This window comes from Giraffa tippelskirchi, chromosome 2 (genome assembly GCF_054371585.1).
Source record: "Giraffa tippelskirchi isolate mGirTip1 chromosome 2, T2T-mGirTip1v1.2.pri, whole genome shotgun sequence".
Classification (NCBI taxonomy): Eukaryota; Metazoa; Chordata; class Mammalia; order Artiodactyla; family Giraffidae; genus Giraffa; species Giraffa tippelskirchi.
The window spans coordinates 215,097,560-215,124,437 of NC_137276.1; the positions used below are offsets into that span (position 1 = coordinate 215,097,560).

At 36.2% G+C, this 26,878-nt stretch overlaps 1 protein-coding gene across 2 annotated transcripts in view; it reads left to right on the forward strand.

The window, feature by feature from the left end:
* The window catches only part of NCAM2 (neural cell adhesion molecule 2), a 522,399-nt gene that overhangs the window by 329,533 nt on the left and 165,988 nt on the right, over nucleotides 1–26,878 (forward strand). For both annotated transcript variants that reach the window (XM_081573615.1, XM_081573614.1), the window contains exon 5: nucleotides 5,286–5,423. In XM_081573615.1, coding sequence (XP_081429741.1) covers nucleotides 5,286–5,423 — 138 coding nt within the window. The remainder of the gene's footprint in view (nucleotides 1–5,285; nucleotides 5,424–26,878) is intronic.

Sequence of the window (26,878 nt, forward strand, 5' to 3'; positions counted from 1 at the left end):
TTTTACTTTGGGATGTAAAGAATGTAGGGGAATTGTAAAGATGGACACACTTTTATAATCTTTTAATATTTAAGAAACTTGCCACATACTTTATTATTGAAGAATTTTTACATTTATAGTAATTTATAAGAAGTAATATTCTTCAGATTTTCATATATGTATGATTCTTTTAATAAAACTAATAAAATAAATTTAGGTTTATAATAATGACTCGAACATATATGGGGATTTAGAATAATGCAGTATGTCCAGATAACTTTCTGAAGCCTTAACATGGCACAGGAATAAAATTTAAAGGCTCAATATGAAACAATGAAGGTTTGGAAATGTTGATCTATTAACCATGCTTTTGGTAGCAGCTGTTTGACAAATATGCAGAAGTAATACTCCTACAGACTACTTGAAGTGAAAGTGTTCCATGTTGTTTGTTGAAAGAAATCGATTTGCTAGAGAATCCAAGCATTTAGGTAGTAAAGTGATAGTGTGACATTTTGTTAGAAAGTTGAATATCTTGACTTTTAGTGTCAACCTTGATAGAAGGGTATGATATCAAAGTTGCCCATTCACTCTTAGCCATTCTGAAAGCTATCTCTGAAATTTCCTAAATGGTTTGAACATTTTCTAACTAAGTACCATTTTTGCATCAAGAGCTATGGATAAAATCTTCTTTGTCAGAAAAAAAATATGAAATCTACTTCCAATATATTAATAAAAAGTCACTCAACAGTTATTTTGTACCTATTATGTTTCATCTATTGTCCTAAGTGATGGTGATTCATAGTTAAAATGATGAACTAGTCTATTGCCCTTAATATGTTAATACTGTAGTAAAAGTATCAGTGGATAAATTGTGAAAACAAGATATGTTGAGGTATATGATAAGGAAAGTGCAGTGATAGAAGATGATAAGGAAAGAGCACTTGAATCAGTTAGGGCAGAGGAAAGTATCCAAAATGCCTGCTGACAGTGAAAAGCAACCTTTAAAGATGAAAGGGGATTAACCAGCTAAAGACTAGTGGTGACTTTTCAAATGGAGAGAACACCATATGCAGTGGCTCAGAGGTGAAAGCATGAGTGGCATGTTCCAGAACTGAAGCAAGTTCATTATAACTAAACTTTACAAATAAGTGCAACTAGAATACTTATAATAATGGATAAATACAACTCAGATTTTTAAATAAAGACTAATAGGAAAGGAATCTGGAAGAGAAGGTTGAGAAGTTTCAACATGGCCTTGACATCTCTATGGAGGCTTTTAGAATTTATCCAAAGGTGACATCACTAGAGGGTTTTAATTAAGGCAGTGACATGAGCTAATATGTATTGAGAAGGACATTAGTGCTTCAGTGAGGAAAATGAATTGGATGAGAGTCAAGGCAAAGCTCCAGGCAATGAGAATTGTTCAAATCTGAATGAAATAATTGCTGAGGGAAATGGAGATTTTAGACTAAGAAGTGATAAAGGGAGAAGTGATAGGATATGGGTTTAATTGGATATGCAGATTGAGGGTACTGGAGAAATCAAAGATGATTCGAAGAATTTGCCTTGGGCAGCTAGCTCAATGTAAAAACCTCTAAAGACAGAGACGGGGAGTAATTTTAGGTGGAGATAGCCAAATTTTACATATACTGAAATTGAATTATTTACAGCTCTTCTAAGTGTATATATCTAGATGACTCAAACAATTCTGGAATCACAAGAATCATCTGGTCTGAAGAAAAATTGCGAATCATCAAAATATTGATTGAAGAAAGGCATAAGAGTAGATGTGGCAAACCACTCAGTTGCTGTAGAATGAGAAGAAAAGGGGACTTATAAAATAACCTGCTTAAAGAAACATAAAGCAGACACCTTATTGAGTATTATGACTTTCTTTATTTCTTTTCTGCAATAATGAATGTTTGGATGTCTATAAATGAAATAAATAGATCGTCTTTAATAGTTAAGTACTCCCAATATCCAGTTGCGCATGAATGACTCAAGTAGTGCTTTCTTCAAACATCTTTTGTTCAGTTCAGTTCAGTCCCTCAGTGTGTCTGACTCTTTAGGACCCCATGGACTGTAGCATGCCAGGCTTCCCTGTCCATCACCAAATTCCAGAGCTTGTCCATTGTGTCGGTGATGCCATCCAACCATCTCATCCTCTGTCAACCCCTTCTCCTCCTGCCTTCAATCTTTCCCAGCGTCAGGGTCTTTTCTAATGAGTAGGCTCTTTTCATCAGGTGGTCAAAGTATTGGAGCTTCAGCTTCATCATCAGTCCTTCCAATGAATAGTCAGGACTGATTTCCTTTAGGATTGACTGGTTCGATCTCCTTGCAGTCCAAGGGATTCTCAAAGAGTCTTCTCCAACTGTACGGTTCAAAAGCATCAATTCTGTGGCACTCAGCTTTCTTTATGGTCCAACTCTCACATCCGTGCCTGACTACTGGAGAAACCATAGCTTTGACTAGATGGACCTTTATTGGCAAAGTAATGTCTCTGCCTTTCAATATGCTGTGTAGATTGGTCATAGCTTTTCTTCCAAGGAGCAAACGTCTTTTAAGTTCATGGCTGCAATCACCATCTGCAGTGATTTTGTAGCCAAAGAAAGTAAAGTCTGTCACTGTTTTCATTGTTTCCCCATCTATTTGGCGTGAAGTGATGGCACCAGATGCCATGATCTTAGTTTTTTGAATGTTGAGTTGTAGACCAGCTTTTTCACTCTCCTCTTTCACTTTCATTAAGAGGTTCTTTAGTTCCTTGTTGCTTTCGGCCATAAGGGTGGTGTCATTCTGCATGTCTGAGATTATTAATATTTCTCCCACAATCTTGATTCTAGCTTATGTTTCATCCAGCTCAGCATTTTGATTGATGTACTCTGCATGTAAATTAAATAAGCACAGTGACAATAAACAGCCTTGACATACTCCTTTCCCTATTTGGAACCAGTCCATTGTTCCATGTCTGGTTCTAACTGTTGCTTCTTGGCCTGCGTACAGATTTCTATGGAGCCAAGGAAGGTGCTCTGGTATTCCCATCTCTTTAGGAATTTTCCATAGTTTATTGTGATCCACACAGTCAAAGGCTTTAGTGTAGTCAGTAAAGCAGAAGTAGATGTTTTTCTGAAATTCTCTTGCTTTTCCTATGATCCAACGGATGCTGGCAATTTGATCTCTGGTTCCTCTGCCTTTTCTAAATCCAGCTTGAACATCTGGGAGTTCACGGTTCATGTACTATTGAAGCCTGTCTTGGAGAATTTTGAACATAACTTTGCTAGCGTGTGAGATGAGTACAATTATGTGGTAGTTTGAGCATTCTTTGTCATTGCCTTTCTTTGGGATTGGGATGAAAACTGACCTTTTCCAGTCCTGTGGCCACTGTTGAGTTTTCCAAATTTGCTGACATACTGAGTTCAGCACTTTCACAGCATCATTTTTTAGGATTTGAAATAGCTCCACTGGAATTCCATCACCTCCACTAGCTTTGTTCATAGTGATGCTTCCTTAGGCCCACTTGACTTCACATTCCAGGATGTCTGGCTCGAGGTGAGTGATCACACCATTGTGGTTGTCTGGGTCATTAAAATCTATTTTGTATAGTTCGCATTCTAATTTACAGCAACTCACTTGAATAGAATATTTCTTAAATTTGCTTTGAAATATCATGAAGTTTTAGGATTTCTGAGTTCCTCCAGTCCTTACTATATGTCGTATTTCCTGCCGATTGCCTTTCTTTCTCTCCAGTCTCTTCTTTGGTGAGAAAATTCCCAGGAAAAAGCATCTGTATAAACATTTTTGTATGTCATCTCAAAGTCAACTGAAAGATGAAATAGATATTTTTGGAAAGTTTAAACCTTCTGAACTGAAAATTATGTATGTGTAGCTTAATAATTGGTATTTTCTCTCTGAGGAAGCTTCAGAATCTCCAAATTTTCATTCCTTATTACCTGTCTCTTAGACGATCAATTACCACATTCTTACCTGTTTTAATATAGCCTAATAATTCCCTTGTTTGTATTTTAAACCCCAAACTTCTACTATGACTTAAGGAATTGCTAAGAAAATGAACCCTAAATATGAATGGCTTCATATCATAGCAGTTTCTCACTCACGTGAAGTCCAATGGGTTGTAGGATGAGAGGCAAGAATTGTACCCATTGCATTCATTCAGTGATCCAGGTTGAGGGATGCTGGGAGATTACTTTCTCATGTGACTTCTTTGTTTGCCCTAACATTTCTATTAAGCCAACAGATAGGGGAAGAGTAGTAAATACTGGAAGAGCCCCAAGAAGTACTTTTTAACAGTAGATATCCATAGGTGGCTATCTTAAAGATATTTCTGCCTTACCAAAAGGTCCAAGGGGGTCAAGGATGTGTTTCTCTTATCCACCAATGTGCTCAAATACAGTACTTAGCCAACATCATGTCTGATGTTATATATGAATGAATTAATTAATGAAATTTAGGATATTACCTTTATAACATGTTTCAGAATAGAACAGGATATAATAATGTTCTTTACTTGATAACAAGGGAAAAGTTCTTAAGACTGCAACAAGATTATGATGAGTAAAATCTTAAGACCAGGCATTATGGAAAATACTGTCAGGCTGAGATGCTGCTTAGGCTAACCAGATTATTTCAAGCAATCACCTAATGCATGCCCTATAACAGCTATTTTTGTACGTATGCATGTGCATACACTCACACATAAAATGGAATCTTGAGATAAAAGTAATGGAGTCTAATCTGTTCCTTCCTAAAATGGATTATCTTGCATTTAGAAAAAATCTTTCAAATAAATCTGCAATATGATCATTTTATATGTCCTCTACATGAGTTGAATATTATTATATATTTAGCTACCTCCTCAGGATATGTGCAATTATTGGTTTAATTATTGTGTGAGGAAGAATATTCAATCAATTCTCTAACCCATTTCCATCCCCGAGATGCTACATATTTGCAGTCAAAATGTCTTCTTGTCTGTAATATCTAATTTCTTAGCTTTGTTTTTTTGTGTATCTTTTCTGCATTCAGAGTACCAAGGGAAAATAATAGCTTAACCATTTTATGTGGAAATAAACTCTTGAATGTATTTTTGCAAAAAGGTGTAACAAGGTAGTTATAGAGTGGAAAAATCGAAGTCATGAAATTACATTTTACTTTCAAATTGAAATTTGTTTGTTGATGAAAAGTTGGATAGTGTCAGACAAGTGCCATATTTTAATACTTAGCAATTTAGAGCATGCTGGACTCTGCCTTCATTTACTGATATCATTTCCTCCCCTTTGCTTACTTTCCAGATCGGTTCGCTATGTTAGCCAACAATAATCTGCAGATTCTCAGCATCAATAAAAGTGATGAAGGTATATACAGGTGTGAAGGAAGAGTGGAGGCTAGGGGAGAAATTGACTTCCGTGATATCATTGTTATTGTTAATGGTAAGCAGAGAATAATTTGTATGTATTTTATTGTTGCATTTAGCAATATATTTATTAAAAGGGGAACCATAGAAGCTCAGCACTTAAGACTAATAAACCTCTGCCATCCCTGGAGGAAGTCGCCTCACCTATAATATAGCATCTGTTGCTGCACTGCAGCCTCAAGGGCAAGCATGCATGCTAAGTTGCTTCAGTTGTGTCTGACTGTTTGCAACCCTATGGACTGTAGCCCGCCAGTCATCTCTAACCATGAGATTATCTAGACAAGAATACTGGAATAGACTGTGAGTTGTCATGCTCTCCTCTAAGGGATCTTCCCAACCCAGGGATTGAACCCTCATCTCTTACGTCTCCTTCATTGGCAAGCAGGTTCTTTACCACTAGCACCACTTGGAAAGCACCTTAAGGGCAAGATCTATGAATTATTTAATATTGTTATCCTCTTCTACAAAGAGTCTATAAGGGAGTAGTTGCCTTGTGCTGTTTTTATAGTTGTTGAAAGAATGTCAAATGAAATATAGTAAAGTACAATACTAGATTTTGCTTCTAAATTACAGGGGTTACTTGCTTAGACTAATCTAATTAACAGTATTTATAGATTTTCCCTAATGTAATAATTAAATTCATTGTTACCCTTTGAAATCTTAATGGACATTAATAACTAAATTTTTGACATCAAGATGACATCTCTTCCTCCAAATTTGGCTTCTTTTACTATACTGCCTGCTTGCGTTAACATACTATTCTGTGAGGCCAGTAATATGTTAATGTTATCCTAATTATCTCCACTTTGATAATCTAATGGGTTACCAAGGTGCACACTCTATTTCTTTAACATCTATCAGATATACTCTACTTTTCCTATCATGCCTTCCATAAGAGTGCTGCCCTTTCCAATTGTTTTTCTTTTTTTATTTTTCTTGAGTGACCGCAAGTTGTTTTCTCTGCTCTTAATCTTACAATTTCAACTTTTCTATCTTACCAACCTTCCAATACTTAAAATTATCAGTATTTCCCATTACTTTCAAGACAAAATCAGAAGCATTCTTCATGGCATAGGAAGCTGTTTATGATCATCAGCTACCTCCCCTAATGATTCAGTCTGGGTAACCTGTGCTGTAGCCAAACAGAAATTCTATTAGTAACACTACACAAATGTACTTTGATTTGTTCTTCTGAACAAATTCAGGTCTTTTAAACTGAGTTAGAAACAACCGTAATCACATAAACTATAACCAAAATGTAACTCATTCCTTTTGGAATGGACAAAATATGAATTTAAAGAGTTAGCCGTGAGTTTTCTATCACTTGGGACTGGGAGACTAAAAAATTAATCAATGTCTTCTTCCCTATCCTATGCCCCTTCCACCATTAGCTATCTCTCCACTTTTTTTTAAAGAGATTGGGAAACAACACCAGAAATAGATCAAAAAGAGTTATTTGTTTTTTCCTTTCCTGGAGTGAAAGTAGTTTTAACAACAGATTTCATGCTGAAAGATAAAAAGAATACTAAATCACTGATTTTTTTTTTCTCTTCTGTAAGTCTATAATTAATTGATATTTAGAAGACCTAGGTTCCCTCCCTGGGTTGGAAAGATCTCCTGGAGAAGGGAATGGCAACCCACTCCAGGGTTCTTGCCTGGAGAATTCCATGGACAGAGGAGCCTGGCAGGCTGTAGTCCATGCAGTCACAAAGAGTCAAACACAACTGAGTGACTGGCATTTTCACTTTCAATTTCATGGATAAAATAATGGAATAGACCAGGTAGAAACTAGGGAAGTAGGTAGAAACTGAACATGCTCTAGGATGAGGCCAAAGTGCCAGGCCTCCCAAGAGAAGATTTTCAGAGCCTTTTTTTTTTTGGTGTGTAAAATCTGTTATTTATTGAGACTACTATAGTCAGTGGAGGTTTTGACCTTCAACCCAAGAGGAAGATTTTAGTGAAGATGAAGAATAATATGTTTAAATATGGAGATGTGTACTATGTTTGTATCTATCTCTCTCTCTATATATATATTAATACATATCTATATTTTTGTATTTTTATTTATGAGCATTTATTATATACAATCAACAAAGGTAACTTAAGTGGCTATTTTGTTTCTTAATTAATTGGCTTAACTGTCTACTGTGCTTTGTTTCTGAAAGAATTTAAGGTAGGAAATTTTGTGTTTTTTGTCATAGGCAAGAGCTTGTGCTCAATATATTCTTATGAAAATGGAGGTTATAACATTAGTTAATACATGTAAAGATTTTTTAAAAGGACTAAGTTTATAGTAAGCACTATATAAACAGGTACTATGATTGTATGTTATATATTTGTGTGTGTGTGTGTGTGTGTGCAGATGCTTGGTCATGTCTGACTCTTTGCGATACCATGGGCTATAGCCCACCTGACTCCTCTGTCCATGGGGTTATCCCAGAAAAAATACCCGAGTGGGTTGCCCTTTCTTCTTCCAGGGGATCTTCCATAACCAAGGATTGAACCTGCATCTCCTGCAGCTTCTGTGTTGGCAGGTGAATTTTTTTAACAATGAGCCTCTTGGGAAGCCCATGTTATGTATGTATGTTTATGTAAAATTCTACAGTAGGAAATGGAAACCCACACCAGTATTCTTGCTTGGAAAATTCCATGGACAGAGGAGCCTGGCAGGCTATGTACGGTCCATGGGACTGCAAAGAGTTGGACATGACTGAAAAACTGAGCACATATGTAATATTATGCATATATTTTTATACTAAAACACTATTTTGAGACTTACGATAAAAAGGAAATGTCATCTGGAAGATGTAGCATATTAAGCTTTTATTATCCATTCTGCTATTGTAATTTCTTTTAGTACATTTGTGAATGTTCTATTTCCACATTAGATTATCTGTGGTAGTTTGAATGTCATGACATTTATTTTAAAGAAAGGATTATTTGGGTATGAGTGGGTCCAATTAACAAAGTTTGAATCATCGAGTTCATCGTGATCTACATTCAAACTGGAATGTTTATTTCTTTATCTATACTTATTATTTCAGGGCTTGTAAAGAGATAAATACTGGATACAAAAAGAATACACGTGTTCTTTTGTACAGTTCACATCAATCATGTATATAATGTCCTTTGGTGACTGCATCACACTGACCTTCTCCAAGTTAATCACCCTCCTTCTACATCCTACTTTTCTTCTCACGTACTAATCTGACCTTCTTTGCTTGAACATCACTTTATCTCCAGTTCTTCTTATTAGTCATTTTTCCCTGTTATGGTCACAAGCTCCCATATCTTAGAATTCCTAGAACCACTGTTCTCCAAAATAAGTGTTCACAAAATCAACCATTGATTTATTTACCTTCTGGATGATTCAGCTGGACCCTGTGAAGGGAATACATTGACTAATGCCAGCAGATGACTGTGCTTTTCTTTCACATTTTGCCTTTATATACAGTCAGAAAAATCATTCTTCTCCAGTCTTATTGACTCGTGCCCTGCTTACCAGCTCCTTTTAAAGCTTGAGCCCTTTCTAAAACTATCCTTTATTATTTATCTCTTATAAAATCCCTTGAAGTTGTTTCAGTGAAAACTTGTGAAGTTGCATAAATTAGTGATAAAGACACTAACTTTATCCACATTATCTTATTTTTGTTCAATTGTAGTATTTGATGAATTATATACTTTTTCTCTCCAATTTATAATGCATGCCTCTCTTATTTGCTACTTATTTTTATCCTTGGTAAAATTATTTTATCCTTGATAAAATTCATTGTGGACCTCTTTCAACTCCTTTCACCTCAAAGTATATTGAAGTTCCAACCAAATACTCCAGTCAACAGTTTCTTCACATTCACTGATTTCTTGCCAAGTCCTGGTTCTGGAAAAAGGTCTTCTCTTTGTTCCAATGTTGACTCTTTACAGATTTTCCTTTGCATTTTTTTGTCTTCCAACACATTAACAGTTAGTTAAAAGAAATTCTTGCTGGCTTATAAGGCCAGCAATACCAAATATTAAGGATCTTTTTTTTTTTTCTTAACTCCCTCTATGAATTTCTTACTATATTTTAGTTTTTCACAAGTATTTATCTCGCTTCCCTTTAAGAGGTTATATACCACTGCTCATTGCCATGTGAAGTGTGGTGCTTCCAGTAGAAGGTTTAAGCAACTAAACCCAACTGATGTGACTTTCTCTGGCTATGGGAATATAAGAAAATGTAATATACACTGTACGGAAATCAAGCTTCAAGAAGAATCACATGTTACTTCTCTTGGGCTTTCCTCCTGCCATGAAGCTAAGTGAAAGTGAAAGTCACTCAGTCCTGTCTGACTCTTTCCAACCCCGTGGACCATACAGTCCATGGAATTCTCCAGGCCAGAATACTGGAGTAGATAGCCTTTCCCTCCTCAAGGGGATATTCCCAACCCAGGGATTGAACTCAGGTCTCCCACATTGCAGGTAGATTCTTTACCAGCTGTGCCACAAGCGAAGCCATGAAGCTAGCATGACTGTAATAGGAACTTCTTTATCTACAGCATCATGAAGACGATGTGTGGAGCTGAGTCACAGCTGATCTTCAGGTGCAAACACATACCATAGATAAGAAATAAAGCGCATTGTTAAGCCCTGAGATCTTAGAGTCTTTTGTTATCACAGAAAAGCAGACGCATGCAATGACAGTGGCTTTTTCCTACCTAAGCAGTTTAAATACTGTCTGACCTAGGAGTACATCTGAAATTACTTCCCTGAGTGCACCTCAGACACCTTATAATCCCCAATGGTGTTCATCTAGAATAGATTTTTAAATATCAATATATTGGTAATTCGGCTGAATATTTTTTACTAGTTTCAGTGTTATTTTATATTTTCTTTATATATTTATTCAACATTTAAAGGAGATGTGCTGGGTATATTTTTCATACTTTGTTATGCTTAGAATACTAACAGATCTAATAGAGCAGTATTTCCTTCAAGGCATTTATAATTTTATCTCAAAAATTTAAAATAATCATCTTTCATAAGGTCCCTTATTGTTTATGGAGCTGCTGAATTCAAAAGCATATAATAAGTACATTTTTAAAAAATTTATTGATTTTTTAATTGAAGGATAATTGGTTTACAGAACTTTGTTGTTTTCTGTCAAACCTCAACATGAATTGGCTTTTTCTGTCAAATCTTAGCTGTAGTTATACATATATCCCCTCCCTTTTGAACCTCCCTCCCATCTCCCTCCCCATCCCACCCCTCTAGGTTGATACAGAGCCCTTGTTTGAGTTTCCTGAGCCATACAGCAAATTCCTGTGGGCTATATATTTTACATATGGTAATGTAAGTTTCCATGTTACTCTCTCCATTCATCTCACCCTCTCCTCCCCTCTCCCCACGTCCATAAGTCTGTTCTCTATGTCTGTTTCTCCACTGCTGCCCTGCAAATATATTCTTCAGTACCATTTTTCTAGATTCTGTATATATGCATTAGTATATAATATTTATCTTTCTCTTTCTGACTTACTCCACTCTGTATAATAGGCTCTAGGTTCATCTACCTCTTTAGAACTGACTCAAATGCATTCCTTTCTATGACTAATATACCATTGTGCATATGTATGACAACTGTTTTATCCATTCATCTGTCGATGGACATCTAGGTTGCTTCCATGTTCTAGCTATTGTAAATAGTGCTGCAATGAACAACGGGATAAATGTGTCTTTTTCAATTTTGGTTACCTCAAGATATATGCCTAGGAGTTGGATTGCTGGGTCATATGATGGTTTTATTCCTAGTTTTTTAAGGAATCTCTATACCGTCTTCCATAGTGGCTGGATCAATTTACATTCCCACCAAAAGTACAAGCATTCCCTTTTCTCCATACCCTCTCCAGCATTTATTGTTTGTAGACTTTTTGATGATGGCCATTCTGACAGGTGTGAAGTGATATCTCATTGTAGTTTTGATTTGCATTTCTCTAATAATGAGTGATGTTGAGCATCTTTTCATGTGTTTGTTAGCCATCTGTATGCCTTCTTTGGAGAAATGTCTGTTTAGGTCTTTTCCTCACTTTTTGATTGAGTTATTTGTTTTTCTGATATTGAGTTGTATGAGCTGCTTGTATATTTTGGAGATTAATTCTTTGACAGCTGTTTCATTTACTATTATTTTCTCCCATTCTGTGTGATGTCTTTTCACCCTGCTTAGAGTTTCCTTTGCTGTGCAAAAGCTTTGAAGTTTAATATGGTCCCAATTGTTTACTTTTGTTTTTATTTCCATTATTCTAGGAGGTGGGTCATACAGGATCTTGCTTTGATTTATGTCATCAAGTGTTCTGCCAATGTTTTCCTCAGTTTTATAGTTTCTGGTCTTACATTTAGGTCTTTAATACATTTTGAGTTTATCTTTGTGTATGGTGTTAAGAAGTATCCTAATTTCATTCTTTTACATGTAGCTTTCCAATTTTCCCAGCACTATTTATTGAAGAAGTTGTCTTTGCCCCATTGTATATTCTTGCCTCCTTTGTCAAAAATAAGGTACCCATAGGTGTATGGGTTTATTTTGGGGCTTTCTATATTGCTTACTCCTTGGAAGGAAGCTTATGACCAACCTAGATAGCATATTTAAAAGCAGAGACATTACTTTGCCAACAAAGGTCCGTCTAGTCAAGGCTATGGTTTTTCCAGTGGTCATGTATGGATGTGAGAGTTGGACAGTGAAGAAAGCTGAGCGCCAAAGAATTGATGCTTTTGAACTGTGGTGTTGGAGAAGACTCTTGAGAGTCCCTTGGACTGCAAGGAGATCCAATCAACCCATCCTAAAAGAGATCAATCCTGGGTGGTCATTGGAAGGACTGATGTTGAAGCTGAAGCTCCAATACTTTGGCCACCTCATGTGAAGAGTTGACTCATTGGAAAAGACCCTAATGCTGGGAAGGATTGGGGTCAGGAGGAGAAGGGAACAGCAGAGGATGAGATGGTTGGATGGCATCACCGACTCGATGGGCATGGGTTTGGGTAAACTCAGGGAGTTGGTGATGGACAGGGAGGCCTGGCATGCTGCGATTCATGGGGTTACAAAGAGTCGGACACGACTGAGTGACTGAACTGAACTGATATTGTTCCATTTGTCTGTATTTCTGTTTTTGTGCCAGTACCATACTGCCTTGATGACTTTAGCTTTGTAGTACAATCTGAAGTCAGGAAGGTTGATTCCTCCAGCTCCATTCTTCTTTCACAACACTGCTTTGGCTATTCGGGGTCTTTTGTGTTTCTGTATGAATTGTGAAATTTTTTGTTCCAGTTCTGTGAAAAATGCCATTGATAATTTGATAGGGATTACATTTGGTAGTATAGTAATTTTCAAAATATTGAGTCTTCCTATCCAGGAACATGGGATATCTCTCCATCTGTTTATGTCATCTTTGATTTCTTTCATCAGTGCCTTATAATTTTCCATGTACAGTTCTTTTGTCTCCTTAGATAAGTTTATTCCTAGATATTTAATTCTTTTTGTTGCAATGGTGAATGGGATTGATTCCTTAATTTCTCTTTCTGATTTTTTATTGTGAGTATATAGAAATGCAAGTGATTTCTGTGTATTGATTTTGTATCCTGTGACTTTGCTAAATTCACTGATCAGCTCTAGTAATTTTCTGATAGTATCTTTAGGGTTTTCTGTGTACAGTATCATGTCATCTACAAACAGTGAGAGCTTTAATTATATTTTTCTGATCTGGATTCCTTTTACTTCTTTTTCTTCTCTGATTGCTATAGCTAGGACTTCCAAAACTATGTTGAATAATAGTGATGAAAATGGACACCCTTGTCTTGTTCCTGATCTTAGAGGGAGTGCTTTCAGTTTTTTACCATTGAGAATAATGTTTGCTGTATGCTTATCATATATGGCCTTTGCTATGTTGAGGTAGGTCCCTTCTATGACCATTTTTTGAAGAGTTTTAATCATAAAAAGGTGCTGAATTTTGTCAAAGGCTTTTTCTGCATCTATTGAGATTATCATATGGTTTTTATCTTTCAATGTATTAACATGGTGTATCACATTGATTGATTTGTGTATATTGAAGAATCCTAGCATTCTTTGAATAAACCCAACTTGATCATGGTGTATGAGTTTTTCATGTGTTGCTGAATTGTTTGCTAAAATTTTGTTGAGGATTTTTGCATCTATGTTTATCAGTGGTATTGGCCTGTAGTTTTCTTTTTTTGTGTATTGTCTTTGGTTTTGGTATCAGGTGATGGTGGCCTTGTAAAATGAGTTTAGAAGTACTCTTTTCTCTGCAATTTTTTGAAAGAGTTTTAGAAGGATAGGCATTAGCTCTTCTCTAAATGTTTGATAGAATTCTCCTGTGAAGCCATCTGGTCCTGGGCTTTTGGGGGGAGATTTTTGATCAAGCTTCAATTTCATTGCTTGTAATTGGGTTGTTCATAATTTCTATTTCATCCTCGTTCAGGCTTGGAAGGTTGAACTTTTCTAAGAATCTCTCCATTTCTTCCAGATTATCCATTTTATTGCCATATAGTTGTTCATAATAGTCTCTTATAATCCTTTGTATTTCTGTATTGTCTGTTGTAACCTCTCCTTTTTCATTTCTAATTTTCTTGATTTGAGTCTTCTCTCTTTTTTTCTTCATGAGTGTGGCTAAAGGTTTGTCAATTTTATCTTCTCAAAGAACCAGCTTTTAGTTTTATTAATCTTTACTATTGTTTCTTCCATTGCTTTTTCTCTTATTTTTGCTCTGATCTTTATGATTTATTTCCTTCTTCTAATTGTGTTTTTTTTTGTTCTTCTTTTTCCAGTTGTTTTAGATGTAAAGTTAGATTGTCTATTTGATATTTTTCGTATTTCTTGAGGTAGGATTGTATTCTGTATACTTCACTCTTAGAGCTGCTTTTGGTGTATCCCATAGGTTTTGAGTTATCATGTTTCATTGTCATTTGTTTCTAGAAATTTTTTGATTTCCCTTTTGAGTTCTTCAATAACCTCTTGGTTATTTAGAAACATATTGTTTAATATCCGTGTGTTTGTGTTTCTTACAGTTTTTTTCATGTAAATGATATGTAGTCTCATAGTGTTGTGATAGGAGAAGATGCTTGATGCAATTTCAATTTTCTTACGTTTACTGAGGTTTGATTTGTGACCCAAGATATGGTCTATCCTGGAGAATGTTCCATATGCACTTGAGAAGGTGTGTTCTTCTGCATTTGGATGGAATGTCCTGGAGATATCAGTGAGATCCATCTCATCTAGTGTATCATTTAAGACTTGTGTTTCCTTCTTAATTTTCTGTTTTGATGATCTGTCCATTTCTGTGAGTGGGGTGAGTCTGCTACTATTATTGTGTTACTGTCAATTTCTCTTTTTATGTCTGTTAGTGTTTGTCTTATGTATTCAGGTTCTCCTGTGTTGGGTGCATAGATATTTACAATTACTATGTCTTCCACTTGGATTGATCCTTGATCGCTATGTAATGTCCTTCCTTATCTTTTGTAATATTCTTTATTTTAAGATCTATTTTGTCTAATATGAGGATTGCTACTCCAGCTTTCTTTTGCTTTCCATTTGAATGGAATGTATTTTTCCATTCTCTCACTTTCAGTCTATATGTGTCTTTAGGTCTGAAGTGTGTTTCTTATAGACAGCGTATGTATTAGTCTAGTTTTTGTATCCTTTCAGCCAATCTGTGTCTTTTGGTTGGAGCATTTAATCCATTTACATTTAAAGTAATTATTGATATATATGCTCCTATTGCCATTTTCTTAATTGTTTGGGGTTTGATTTTGTAGATCTTTTTCTTCTCTTGTATTTCTTGACTATATATGCCCTTTTAACATATGTTGTAAAGCTGGTTTGTTGTTACTGAGTTTTCTTAACTTTTGCTTGTATGAAAAGCTTTTGATTTCTCCATCAATTTTGAATGAGATCCTTGCTGGGTACAGTAATCTTGGTTGTAGATTTTTCCCTTTCAGTACTTTAAATATATCATGCCACTCACTTCTGGCCTACAAAGTTTCTGCTAAAAGATCAGCTGTTAATCGTATGGGGTTTCCTTTGTATGTTACTTGTTGCTTTTTAATGTTATATCTTTGTGTTTAATCTTTGTTAGTTTGATTAGTATGTGTCTTAGTGTGTTTCTTCTTGGATTTATCCTGTGTGGGGCTTTTTGTAGCTCTTGCATTTGATTGACTATTTCCATTTCCACATTGGGGAAATTTTCATCTATAATCTCTTCAAAAATTTTCTCATAACCTTTCTTTTTCCCTTCTTCTTCTGAGACCCCTATAGTTCTAATGTTGGTGTGTTTGATATTATCCCGGAGGTCTCTAAGACTATCCTCAGGTCTTTTCTTTTCTTTTACTTTACTCTGCTCTTCAGAAGTTATTTCCAGCATTTTATCTTCCAGCTCACTGATTCATTCTTCTGCTTCAGATATTCTGCTATTGATTCCTTCTAGAGTATTTTTAATTTCAGTAATTTTGTTGTTTGTCTCCACATGTTTATTCTTTAGTTCTTCTAGGTCTTTGTTAATTGATTCGTGCATTTTCTCCATTCTGTTTTCAAGGTTTTTGATCATCTTTACTATCATTATTCTGAATTCTTTTTCAGGTAGTTTGCCTATTTCCGCTCATGTATTTGGACTTCTATATTTCTAGTTTGTTCCTTCATTTGTCAGTGTTTCTCTGCCTTTTCATTGTTTTGTTTTTTTTTAACTTACTGTGTTTGAGGTCTCCTTTTCTCAGGCTTCAAGGTTGAATTCTTTCTTACTTTTGGTTTCTACCCTGGTAAGGTTGGTGCAGTGGTTTGTGTAAGCTTCATATATTTTGATGAGATTTATGCTGAGTTTTTTTTGTTTGTTCATTTGTTTTGTTTTGTTTTTCCTCTGATGGGCAAGGGTGAGTGAGGTGGTAATCTTGTCTGTTGATCATTGGGTTTGTATTTTTGCTTTATTTGTTGTTTGGATACAAGGTGCTGCTGGTGGTTGGGTGATGCTGGGTCTTGTATTCAAGTGGTTTCCTTTGTGGCAAATCTCATTATTTGATACTCCCTAGGGTTATTTCTCTGGTAGTCTAGGGTCTTGTAGTCAATGCTCCCACTGCAAACACTCAGGTCTTGATCTCTGGTCAGGAACAAAGATTCTACAAGTGGTTTCTTATGGCATTAAATGAGATTAAAACACATACCTCAAAACGAGAAGCCAAAGATGAACCCCAGACAAATGGCAGTTACAAAATCAGGCAAATAACTATTAAAATAATGGATATACACACACACACATATATATATATACACATCCATAAGCAAAATCAACACAGTCCAACAAAAATAAGGTACAATAGGACATCTACCAGTTAAGAACAAAACTAACTAAAAGCACAAACTGGAAAACAAAACTAAAACAAGGTGCCCACTGGGGAATAAAGCAATGAAAACAAAACTAACAAATATGTTGAGAAGAAAGGAAAGAAGAAAAGAAAGAATAAATATGCAAAATAGGGGTAGATAAAGAAGATTCATATACATTAAAGATTAACTGCAAGGGGAAAAGAACAGTAGGAGAAGCCAACAAATGTATAAATGTAGAAAAAATAATAATAGGTTTAAAAAATTTTTTAAAAAGGAAAAAAAAAAAAAGAAGAGGAAAGAAGCAGAAAAAAGGAAAACTCATAGAACTGCAAAAGCCCAAAGTAGAGGCAGAAATTTATAACAACAATAAAAAGTGTGATAAAAAAAATAAAACTCAAAAGCCTAATTAGATTTCACAGTGCCAATAAAATCAACAACTACAATGAGGGTGGGGAGGGGAAGGAAAAAGAAATAGAAAAGAAAAAAAAAAATCCAAAAGAAACTTCAGAACAAGTCAAACCATAAGAATAATAAATGTTCTTCTTAAGTCACTGCTGTCAGGATCCTTTCCCTCAATGGGAGTCACAGTTCACCTCAACTTCCTAGAAGGCCTTCCAACACTGTGCTGGACTCTAGACCTGCTGTGTGGGCAGCTCAGATTCTAATCTTGTCCTATTCCTGTGTATTCTTGCCTCCAGTGTCCACAGCTATCAAAACTAGTGTGTTTTCTTTTGTGGAAGCTATGACTGTCCTTTTATATATTCTGAATACACAAAGTCTGCCTAGTTGATTGTGTGGATTTAATCTGCAGCTTGTACAACTGGTGGGAATGTTTGGGGTCTTCTTTAGATGCACTACCCCTGGGTTTTAACTGTGGCTTTATTTCCACCTCTGCATGTAGGGTCATCCACTGGGGTTTGCTTTGAAGGCTGCCCTGGAGGACTAGGGTCTGCCCCAGTGATGGCCAGGTGTGGAGGTGGTGCAGCTGCTTGGGTCACAGTGGTTCTGGCAGTACCAAGTACTCAGGGGAGTTGGCAGCTACCGAAGCAGTAAATATGGTGCTCTAGAAGGATATGGCAACTAGTATTGGCCAATACACTCCAGTATTCTTGCCTGGCGAACCCCCATCACAGAGAAGCCTGGCAGGCCACAGTCTGCAGGGTCACAAACAGCTGGACATGACCGAAGTGACCCTGTATGCATAGACACAAGACTTTTTTTTTTGTCTGTGGCAGCTCTGCCTCTGTAAGTGTTGAGCGTGAAGGTGGTGCAGCTGCTTGGATCGCAGGGACCCTGCCTACACCAAGTGCACAGGGACATGAACTGCCTCAGCCACTGGAATTATGGCCCTATTAGAGTCTTTTCTGAGCCTCTGGTAGCTGGCGATCAGAAGGCTTCTTTGGTTAGTCTTTCTCCGTAGCTCTACCTGTTCAGGCACTTAGAGGGCTCCTTCGCCTTGGGTCCTTCTCTGTTGTTCAGCTCATCAGGCCTTAAACGGGCACACTGGCCCCAGCCAGTGGGGTCCTACTCTGTAGTTCTGTTCTCAGATGCTTGATGGGCCAGCCTCTCTGCTGTTCAGCTGCTGCTGCTGCTGGCATGTGGAGAGAGAAGAGGTTATAGTGATGGCACCACCTCCTGCAGATGACTCAGCAGTATCACCTTTGAGAAGAATTTGTGTTTAGTTCAGTTCAGCTCAGTCACTTAGTTGTGTCCAACTCTTTGTGAGCCCATGGACTGCAGCATGCCAGGCCTCCCTGTCCATCACTAACTCCCTGAGTTTACCCAAACTCATGTCCATTGAGTCGGTGATTCCATCCAATCTTCTCATCCCCTGTTGTTCCCTTTTCCCACCTTTAATCTTTCCCAGCATCAAGGTATTTTCAAATGAGTCAGCTCTTCACATCAGGTGGCCAAAGTATTGGAGTTTCAGCTTCAACATCAGTCCTTCCAATGAACACTCAGGACTAATCTCCTTTAAGATGGACTGGTTGGATCTCCTTGCTGTCCAAGGGATTCTCAAAGGTCTTCTCCAACACCACAGTTCAAAAGCATCAATTATTTGATGCCCAGCTTTTTTTTTAGCCCAGCTCTCACATCCATACATGACCACTGGAAAAACTATAGCCTTGACTAGATGAACATTTGTTGGCAAAGTAATGTCTGTGCTTTTTAACATGCTGTCTAGGTTGGTCATAACTTTCCTTCCAAGGAGTAAGCGTCTTTTAATTTTATGGCTACAGTCACCATCTGCAGTGATTTTGAGCCCCCCAAAATAAAGTCAGCCACTGTTTCCCCATCTATTTGCCATGAAGTGATGGGACCCGATGCCATGATCTTAGTTTTCTGAATGTTGAGATTTAAGCCAAATTTTTACTTTCCTCTTTCACTTTCAGTTGGAGTTAGTTCTTTTTTAAATGTTTGTTAGTACTCATCAGTAAAGCCAGAAGGTCTAGGGATTTACTTATTCAGAATTGTTTTTATTACTGTTTCAATTACATTTCTAGCTATATGTATACTCAAATTATCAACTTCCTTATGATTTGTTTTTTATATGTTGTGTTTCTACAAATTTTTCTATTTCTTCCAGGGTATTCAGTATGTTGGCATACATTTCTTTGTAGTCTCCTCTTAAAAGCCCTTTTTAATTCCTTTAGAATTGTTAATAACATCATTTTCATTTCTGATTTTAATATTCTGAATTTTATATTTTTTTTACTAGTCCATCTAAGCTAAAATTTTCTCAATTTTGTTGATTTTGTTAGTCAAACAACTTTTGATTTCATTCAGTTCAGTTCAGTCGCTCAGTCGTGTCTGACTCTTTGCGACTCCATGAATCGTAGCACACCAGGCGTCCCTGTCCATCACCAACTTCCGGAGTCTATCCAAACCCATGTCCATCGAGTCGGTGATGCCATCCACCATCTCATCCTCTGTTGCCCCCTTCTCCTCCTTCCCCCAATCCTTCTCAGCATTAGGGTCTTTTCCAATGAGTCAACTCTTCACATGAAGCAGCCAAAGTATTGTAGTTTCGGATTCAACATCAGTCCTTCCAATGAACACCCAGGACTGATCTTCCCTAGGATGGACTGTTTGGATATCCTTGCTGTCCATGGGACTCTCAAGAGTCTTCTCCAACACCACCGTTCAAAAGCATCAATTCTTCAGTGCTCAGCTTTCTTCACTGTCCAACTCTCACATCCATACATGACTACTGGAAAAACCATAGCCTTGACTTGACAGACCTTTTTTGGCAAAGTAATGTCTCTGCTTTTAAATATTCTATCTCGGTTGGTCATAACTTTCCTTCAAAGGAATAAGCGTCTTTTAATTTCATGGCTGCAGTCACCATCAGCAGTGATTTTAGAGCGCCCCAAAATAAAGTCTGACACTGTTACCACTGTTTCCCCAACTATTTCCCATGAAGTGATGGGACCAGATGCCATGATCTTAGTTTTCAGAATGTTGAGCTTTAAGCCAACTCTTTCACTCTCCTCTTTCACTTTCATCAAGAGGCTCTTTGGTTCTTCTTCACTTTCTGCCATAAGGGTGGTGTCATCTGCATATCCGAGGTTATTGATATTTCTCCCGGCAATCTTGATTCCAGCTTGTGTTTCTTCCAGCCCAGCGTTTCTCATGATGTACTCTGCATATAAGTTAAATAAGCAGGGTGACAATATACAGCCTTGACGTACTCCTTTTCCTATTTGGAACTAGTCTGTTGTTCCATGTCCAATTCTAACTGTTGCTTCCTGACCTGCATACAGGTTTCTCAAGAGAAAGGTCAGATGGTCTGGTATTCCCATCTCTTTCAGAATTTTCCACAGTTTATTGTGATCCACACAGTCAAAGGCTTTGGCATAGTTAATAAAGCAGAAATAGATGTTTTTCTGGAACTCTGTTGCTTTTTTGGTGATCCAGCGGATGTTGGCAATTTGATCTCTGGTTCCTCTGCCTTTTCTAAAACCAGCTTGAACATCTGGAAGTTCACAGCTCACGTATTGCTGAAGCCTGACTTGGAGAATTTTGAGCATTTCTTTACTAGCATGTGAGATGAGTGCAATTGTGCAGTAGTTTGAGCATTCTTTGGCATTGCCTTTCTTTGAGAATGGAATGAAAACTGACGTTTTCCAGTCCTGTGGCCACTGCTGAGTTTTCCAAATTTGCTGGCATATTGAGTGCAGCACTTTCACAATATCATCTTTCAGGGTTTGAAATAGCTCAACTCGAATTCCATCACCTCCACTAGCTTTGTTCATGGTGATGCTTTCTAAGGCCCACTTGACTTCACATTCCACGATGTCTGGCTCAATATTATCTATTTTTTTTGTATTCTCAGTTTTTAAAATTTTTATTCTAATCCTTATTATTAACTTTCTTCTACTAGTTTGGCTTGAGTTTATTCTTTTGTTCTACTCTCTTAGTTTAAGATTATTTTGTGGTATAACATATGGGCTATCCTGAAAAATATCCTGTATGCTCTTGAGAAATGTGTTCAATCTTGTTTTTGGATAAGTTGCATAAAAGTTAAATAAGCAGGGTGATAACATACAGCCTTGACGTACTCCTTTCCCAATTTTGAACCAGTCTGTTGTTCCATATCTGGTTCTAACTGTTGCTTCTTGACTTGCATACAGGTTTCTCAGAGACAAATTTGATGATCTGGTATTCTCATCTCTTTAAGAATTTTCCAGTTTGTTGTGATCCACACAGTCAAAGGCTTCAGTGCAGTCAGAGAAGCAGAAGTTCCCTTGCTTTTTCCATGATCCAACGGATGTTGGCTATTTGATCTCTGGTTCCTCTGCCTTTTCTAAATCCAGCCTATACATCTAGAAGTTCTCAGTCCAGGTACTGTTGAATTGTAAATTGAAGGATTTTAAGCATCACATTGCAAGCATGTGAAATGAGTACAATTGTGTGGGAGTTTGAGCATTCTTTGACATTGCCCTTCTTTGGGGTTGGAATGAAGCTGACCTTTTCCAGTCTTATGGTCACTACTGAAAATTCCAAATTTGCTGGCATATTCAGTGTAGCACTTTCAGAGCATCATCTTTTAGGATTTGCAACAGCTCAACTGGAGTTCCATCACATCCACTAGCTTTGTTCATAGTGATGCTTCCTAAGGCACACTTGATTTCATACTCTAGGATGTCTGACTGTAGATGCATGATGACACCAGCATGGTTATCTGGGTCATTAAGGCCTTTATCGTATAGTTCTGTGTATTCTTGCCATCTCTTCTTAATATCTTCTTCTTCTGTGAGGTCCATACTGGGGGATAGTCCCTTTATAATATTGTGACTGTTTTTGCCATACATCAACTTAAATCAACCATATGTATACATGTGTCCTCTCCCTCATGAACCCCCCTCCCACCTCTCTCTCCACCCCATCTCTTTAGGTTGTCACAGAACACTGGCTTTGGGTTCCCTGCCTCATACACCAAACTAGCACTGGTTATCTATGCTACATATGATAATTTATATGTTTCAGTGCTGTTCTCTCAAATCATACTACCCTTTCCTTCCCCCACTGTGTTCAGAAGTCTCTTCCCTATGTCTGTGTCTCCTTTGCTGCCCTACCCATAGATCACTGATACTACCTTTCTAGGTTCCATATATATGACTTTCTATACCATATTTGTCTTTATCTTTCTAACTTACTTCACTCTGAATAATAGGCTCTAGGTTCATCTACCTAATTAGAGCTGACTTAAATGTATTCCTTTTTATAACAGAGTAATATTCCAATGTGTATATGTACTTCGGCTTCCTTATCCATTCATCTTCCCACCCATTCAAATGGTTGCCTCTTTGTCCTAGCTATTGTAAATAGTGCTGCAGTGAACATTGGGTACATGAGTCTTCTTCAGTTATGTTTCCTCAGGGTACATGCCCAGTAGTGGGATTGATGAGTCATATGGTATTTCTATTTCTAGTTTTTTAAGAATCTCCATACTCTTCTCCATAGTGCTTGTATCAGTTTGCATTCCCACCAATGTAAGAGTATTCTCTTTTCTCCACACACTCTCCAGCATTTATTGTTTGTAGACTTTTTCATGATGGCCATTCTGGCCAGTGCGAGATAAGACGTCATTGTGGTTTTGATTTGCATTTTTCTAATAGTGAGCGATATTGACCATCTTGGCATGTGTTTATATTTTCTTTGAAGAAATGTCTGTGTGGGTTTCCTGCCCACTTTTTGATTTGTTTCTTTGTTTTTCTGGCATTGAGCTGCATGAGCTTATATGTTTTGGAGATAAATTATTTGTCAGTTGTTTCATTTGCTATTATGTTCTCCCATTCTGAGGATTTTCTTTTCACTTTGCTTTTAGTTTTCTTCATTTGCAAACACTTTTAAGTTTAATTAGGTCCCATTTGTTTTTATTTCTGTTACTCTAGAGTCTCATATTGGATCTTGCTGTGATTTATTCTGCCTTTATTTTTCTCTAAGAGGTTTATAGTTCCTGGTCTTATTTTTAGGTATTTAATCCATTTTTAAATTTATTTTGGTATATGTTGTTAGGAAGTGTTCTGTTTTTGTTGTTTTACAGTAGTTGACCAGTTTTCTCAGCATAACTTGTTGAAGGGACTGTCTCTCTCCATTGTATGTTTTTGCCTCATTTGTCTAGGATAAGATGTCTTTAGGTGCAAGGATTTATCTCTGGACTTTCTATCTTGTTCCATTGGTCTAAATTTCTTTGTGCCAGTACCATACTATCTTGATGACTCTAGCTTTGTAGTATCATCTGAAATCAGGAAGGTTGATTCCAATAGTTCTATTCTTTATCAAGATTACTCTGGCTATTCAAGATCTTTTGTGCTTCCATACAAATTGTTAAATTATTTATTCTAGTTCTGTGAAAAATACCAATGGTAGTTTGATAGGGTTTGCATTGACTCTACATGCTGTTTTGGGTACTGTAGTCATCTTCACTATATTGATTCTTTCAATCCAAGAACATAGTATATCTCTCCATCTGTTTGTGTCATTTTTGATTCTTTAATCAGTGTCTTATAGTTTTCTGCACACAGGTCTTTTCTCTCTTTATGTAAATTTATAGCTAATTATTTTATTCTTTTTTTGCAATGGTGAATGAGATTGTTTCTTTAATTTCTCTTTTTGATTTTTTCATTGTTAGTGTATAGGAATGCAAGAGATTCCTGTGTATTAATTTTATATTCTGTCACTTAACTATATTCATTGATTAGCTCTAATAATGGAGAAGGCAATGGCAACCACTCCAGTACTCTTGCCTGGAAAATCCCATGGATGGGGGAGCCTGATAGGCTGCAGTCCATGGGGTCATGAAGAGTTGAACATGACGGAAGTGACTTAGCAGCAGCAGCAGCAGCAGCTCTAATAATTTTCTGGTGGCATATTTAGGGTTTTCTGTGTAGAGAATCTGCAAACAGCATGGGTTTTACTTCTCCTTTTCCTATCTGGATTGCTTTTTTTTCCTGTTTGTTGAGGCTAGGATTTCCAAAACTGTTCAGTAATAATGGTGAGTGTAGACACCCTTATCTTGTTCCTGATTTTAGAGGAAACACTTTCAGTTCTTCGCCATTGTTAATAATGTTTGCTATGGCTTTGTCATATATAGTCTTTATTGTGTTGAAATATATTCTTTCAGTGCCTACTTTCTAGAAAGATTTTATCAAACATGTATGTTGGATTTTGTCAAAGGGCATTTCACCTATAAACAATAGATATAATTTATTCTCAAGTGCACATGAAACATTCTCCAGGATAGATCAGATCTTGGGCCACAAATCAAGCCTTAGTAAATTTTTAAAAATTGAAATCACTTCAAGCATCTCTTCTGATCACAATGCTGTAAGATTAGGTATCAACTGCAGGGGAAAAAAAAAAAAACAACTATAAAAAACACAAACAAATGGAGGCTAAACAGCACACTTCTAAATAACCAACAGATCACTGAAGAAATCAAAAAGAAAATCACAATATGCCTAGAAACAAATGAAAATGAAAACTCAAAACCTATGAGATACAGTAAAAGTAGTGCTAAGATTGAAATTCATAGCAATACAAGCTTACGTTAAGAAACAAGTGAGCCATCAATTAAACAACCTAACTTTACACCTAAAGCAAGTAGAACAAAAATAACAAAAAAAGGTAGTAGAAGGAAAGAAATCATAAAAATAAAAGCAGAAATACATGAAAAAGAAATGAAGGAGACATAGCAAAGAGCAATAAAATTAAAAGCTGGTACTTTGAGAAGATAAAAAAAATTCAAAAATCGTTAACTAGCCTCATCAAGAAAAAAAAAACTCAAATTAATAAAAGTAGAAATGAAAATGTAAATATTACAACAGACAACACAGAAAGACAAAGGATCATAAGAGATTACTATGAGCAGCTATATGCCAATAGAATGGATAACCGGGAAGAAATGAACAAATTCTTAGAAAACAAATTTATTTAAAGTCTGTTTTGTTTATTTGGGTAGTCACCCCTGCTCTGTATGGCTATCATGTCTATCTCTGTTGACTTTCAATCTATTTGGGTCTTTGTATTGACACTGAATCTCTTATAGTTCGGACATAACTTTATCAGTTTTTAGCCATTCTGCCAATCTCTGTATGCTTATTGGAGAGTTTAATACATTTACATTTAAAATAATTATTGATAGGGGTGGAAGTAATTTTGTCTTTTTTTATTTGTTTCCTGAATGTCTTATAATTTTTTTCTCTTGTTTCCTACATTACTGTCTTCTTGTTAAATTGTATTTTTGTAATGAAATTTTAAAATGGCTTTCTCATTTCCTTTTGTATATATTTTGTATCTATTTTCTTTGTGGTTATTGGTAGTACTGCACTTAATGTCCTAAAGTTATAACACTCTAACTTAAATTTATACCAACTTAACTTCAATAACATAAAATTCTGCTCCTTTACAGCTAAGCCTATTCTTTTTGGTTGTTGATATAAAAAATTATATCTTTATATCTTTTGTGTCCCAAAAGGGGAACTGAAAAAATCCAGTTATAAAACACTGTTAAAATTATATTAATATTTTAAAAAAATGTATTAGTCTCTCAAGTCTTACAGAAAAAAAAATGTGCAGTTACAAACTTCTATTAGAGTAGTACTAGCTTTTTTATTGCCCATGTTTACTTTTATTGGGTTCTTCATTTCCTCATATGTCTTTGAATTGCTTTCTAGTGTCCTTTTGTTTCACCTTGCAATGTTCCATTAAGCATTTCTTTCAAGGCAGGTCTAGTAGTAACAAACTCCCTCAGCTTTTACTCATCTGGAATGTCTTGATTTCCCCCTCACTGTTGAAAGACAGTTTTCCAGGATCTAGATTTCTTGGTTGACAGATTTTTTTTTTTTTCCTTTTAGCACTTCAAATATATCCACCCACTGCCATCTGTCCTCCAAAGATTTAGATGCAAAATCTGCTGATAATTATTGAGGATCCCTTGTATGTGATGAGTCACTCCTCTCTTACTGATTTCTAAGATTTTCTCTTCCCTTTTGAAAATTCCATTATAATGTATCTTGGCCTAGTCCTCTTTGAATTCATATTAGTTTTATACTCATGGCTAAAGTTTTAAGCCATTATTCCTTCAAATATTCAGTGTGTCCCTTTTTCTCCCACTTCCCTTCTGAGACTGCTACCATGTGATTGATGGTCTACTTGGTTATGTCCCACCGGTCTCAGAGTACCTCAAAGTATCTAAATATACAACGTTAATATTTTTCTGCTAATCTGCACTACAAATAAGAACACATGTATTATTAGCAGAGTTAATATATCCTAAAACACAGAGTTTAAGATTTGATAATTCTGAGAGAACATCCAGCATATACAGCTGACTTTATAGATAAGAAGGTTATGATAAAAACTAAATAACTTGTTTAGATTAGTAACAGTAACTGGGCTAGAACTAAAACATGATTCTCCATTCAAAAATGTTTCTATCTACATAAATAATTTACTATAGAAAGAATTTGTGTTAAATTGTTAGTTTTCATCATAATTCTTTAAGGGCTAAAAATCTTTATTGTTGCAATAAAAATACAGTGTCCTTGCCACTAAATTTATAAATAACAAAAGGAAAAGCAATGCATATTGATTAAACTGTTTTCATCCATAATTAT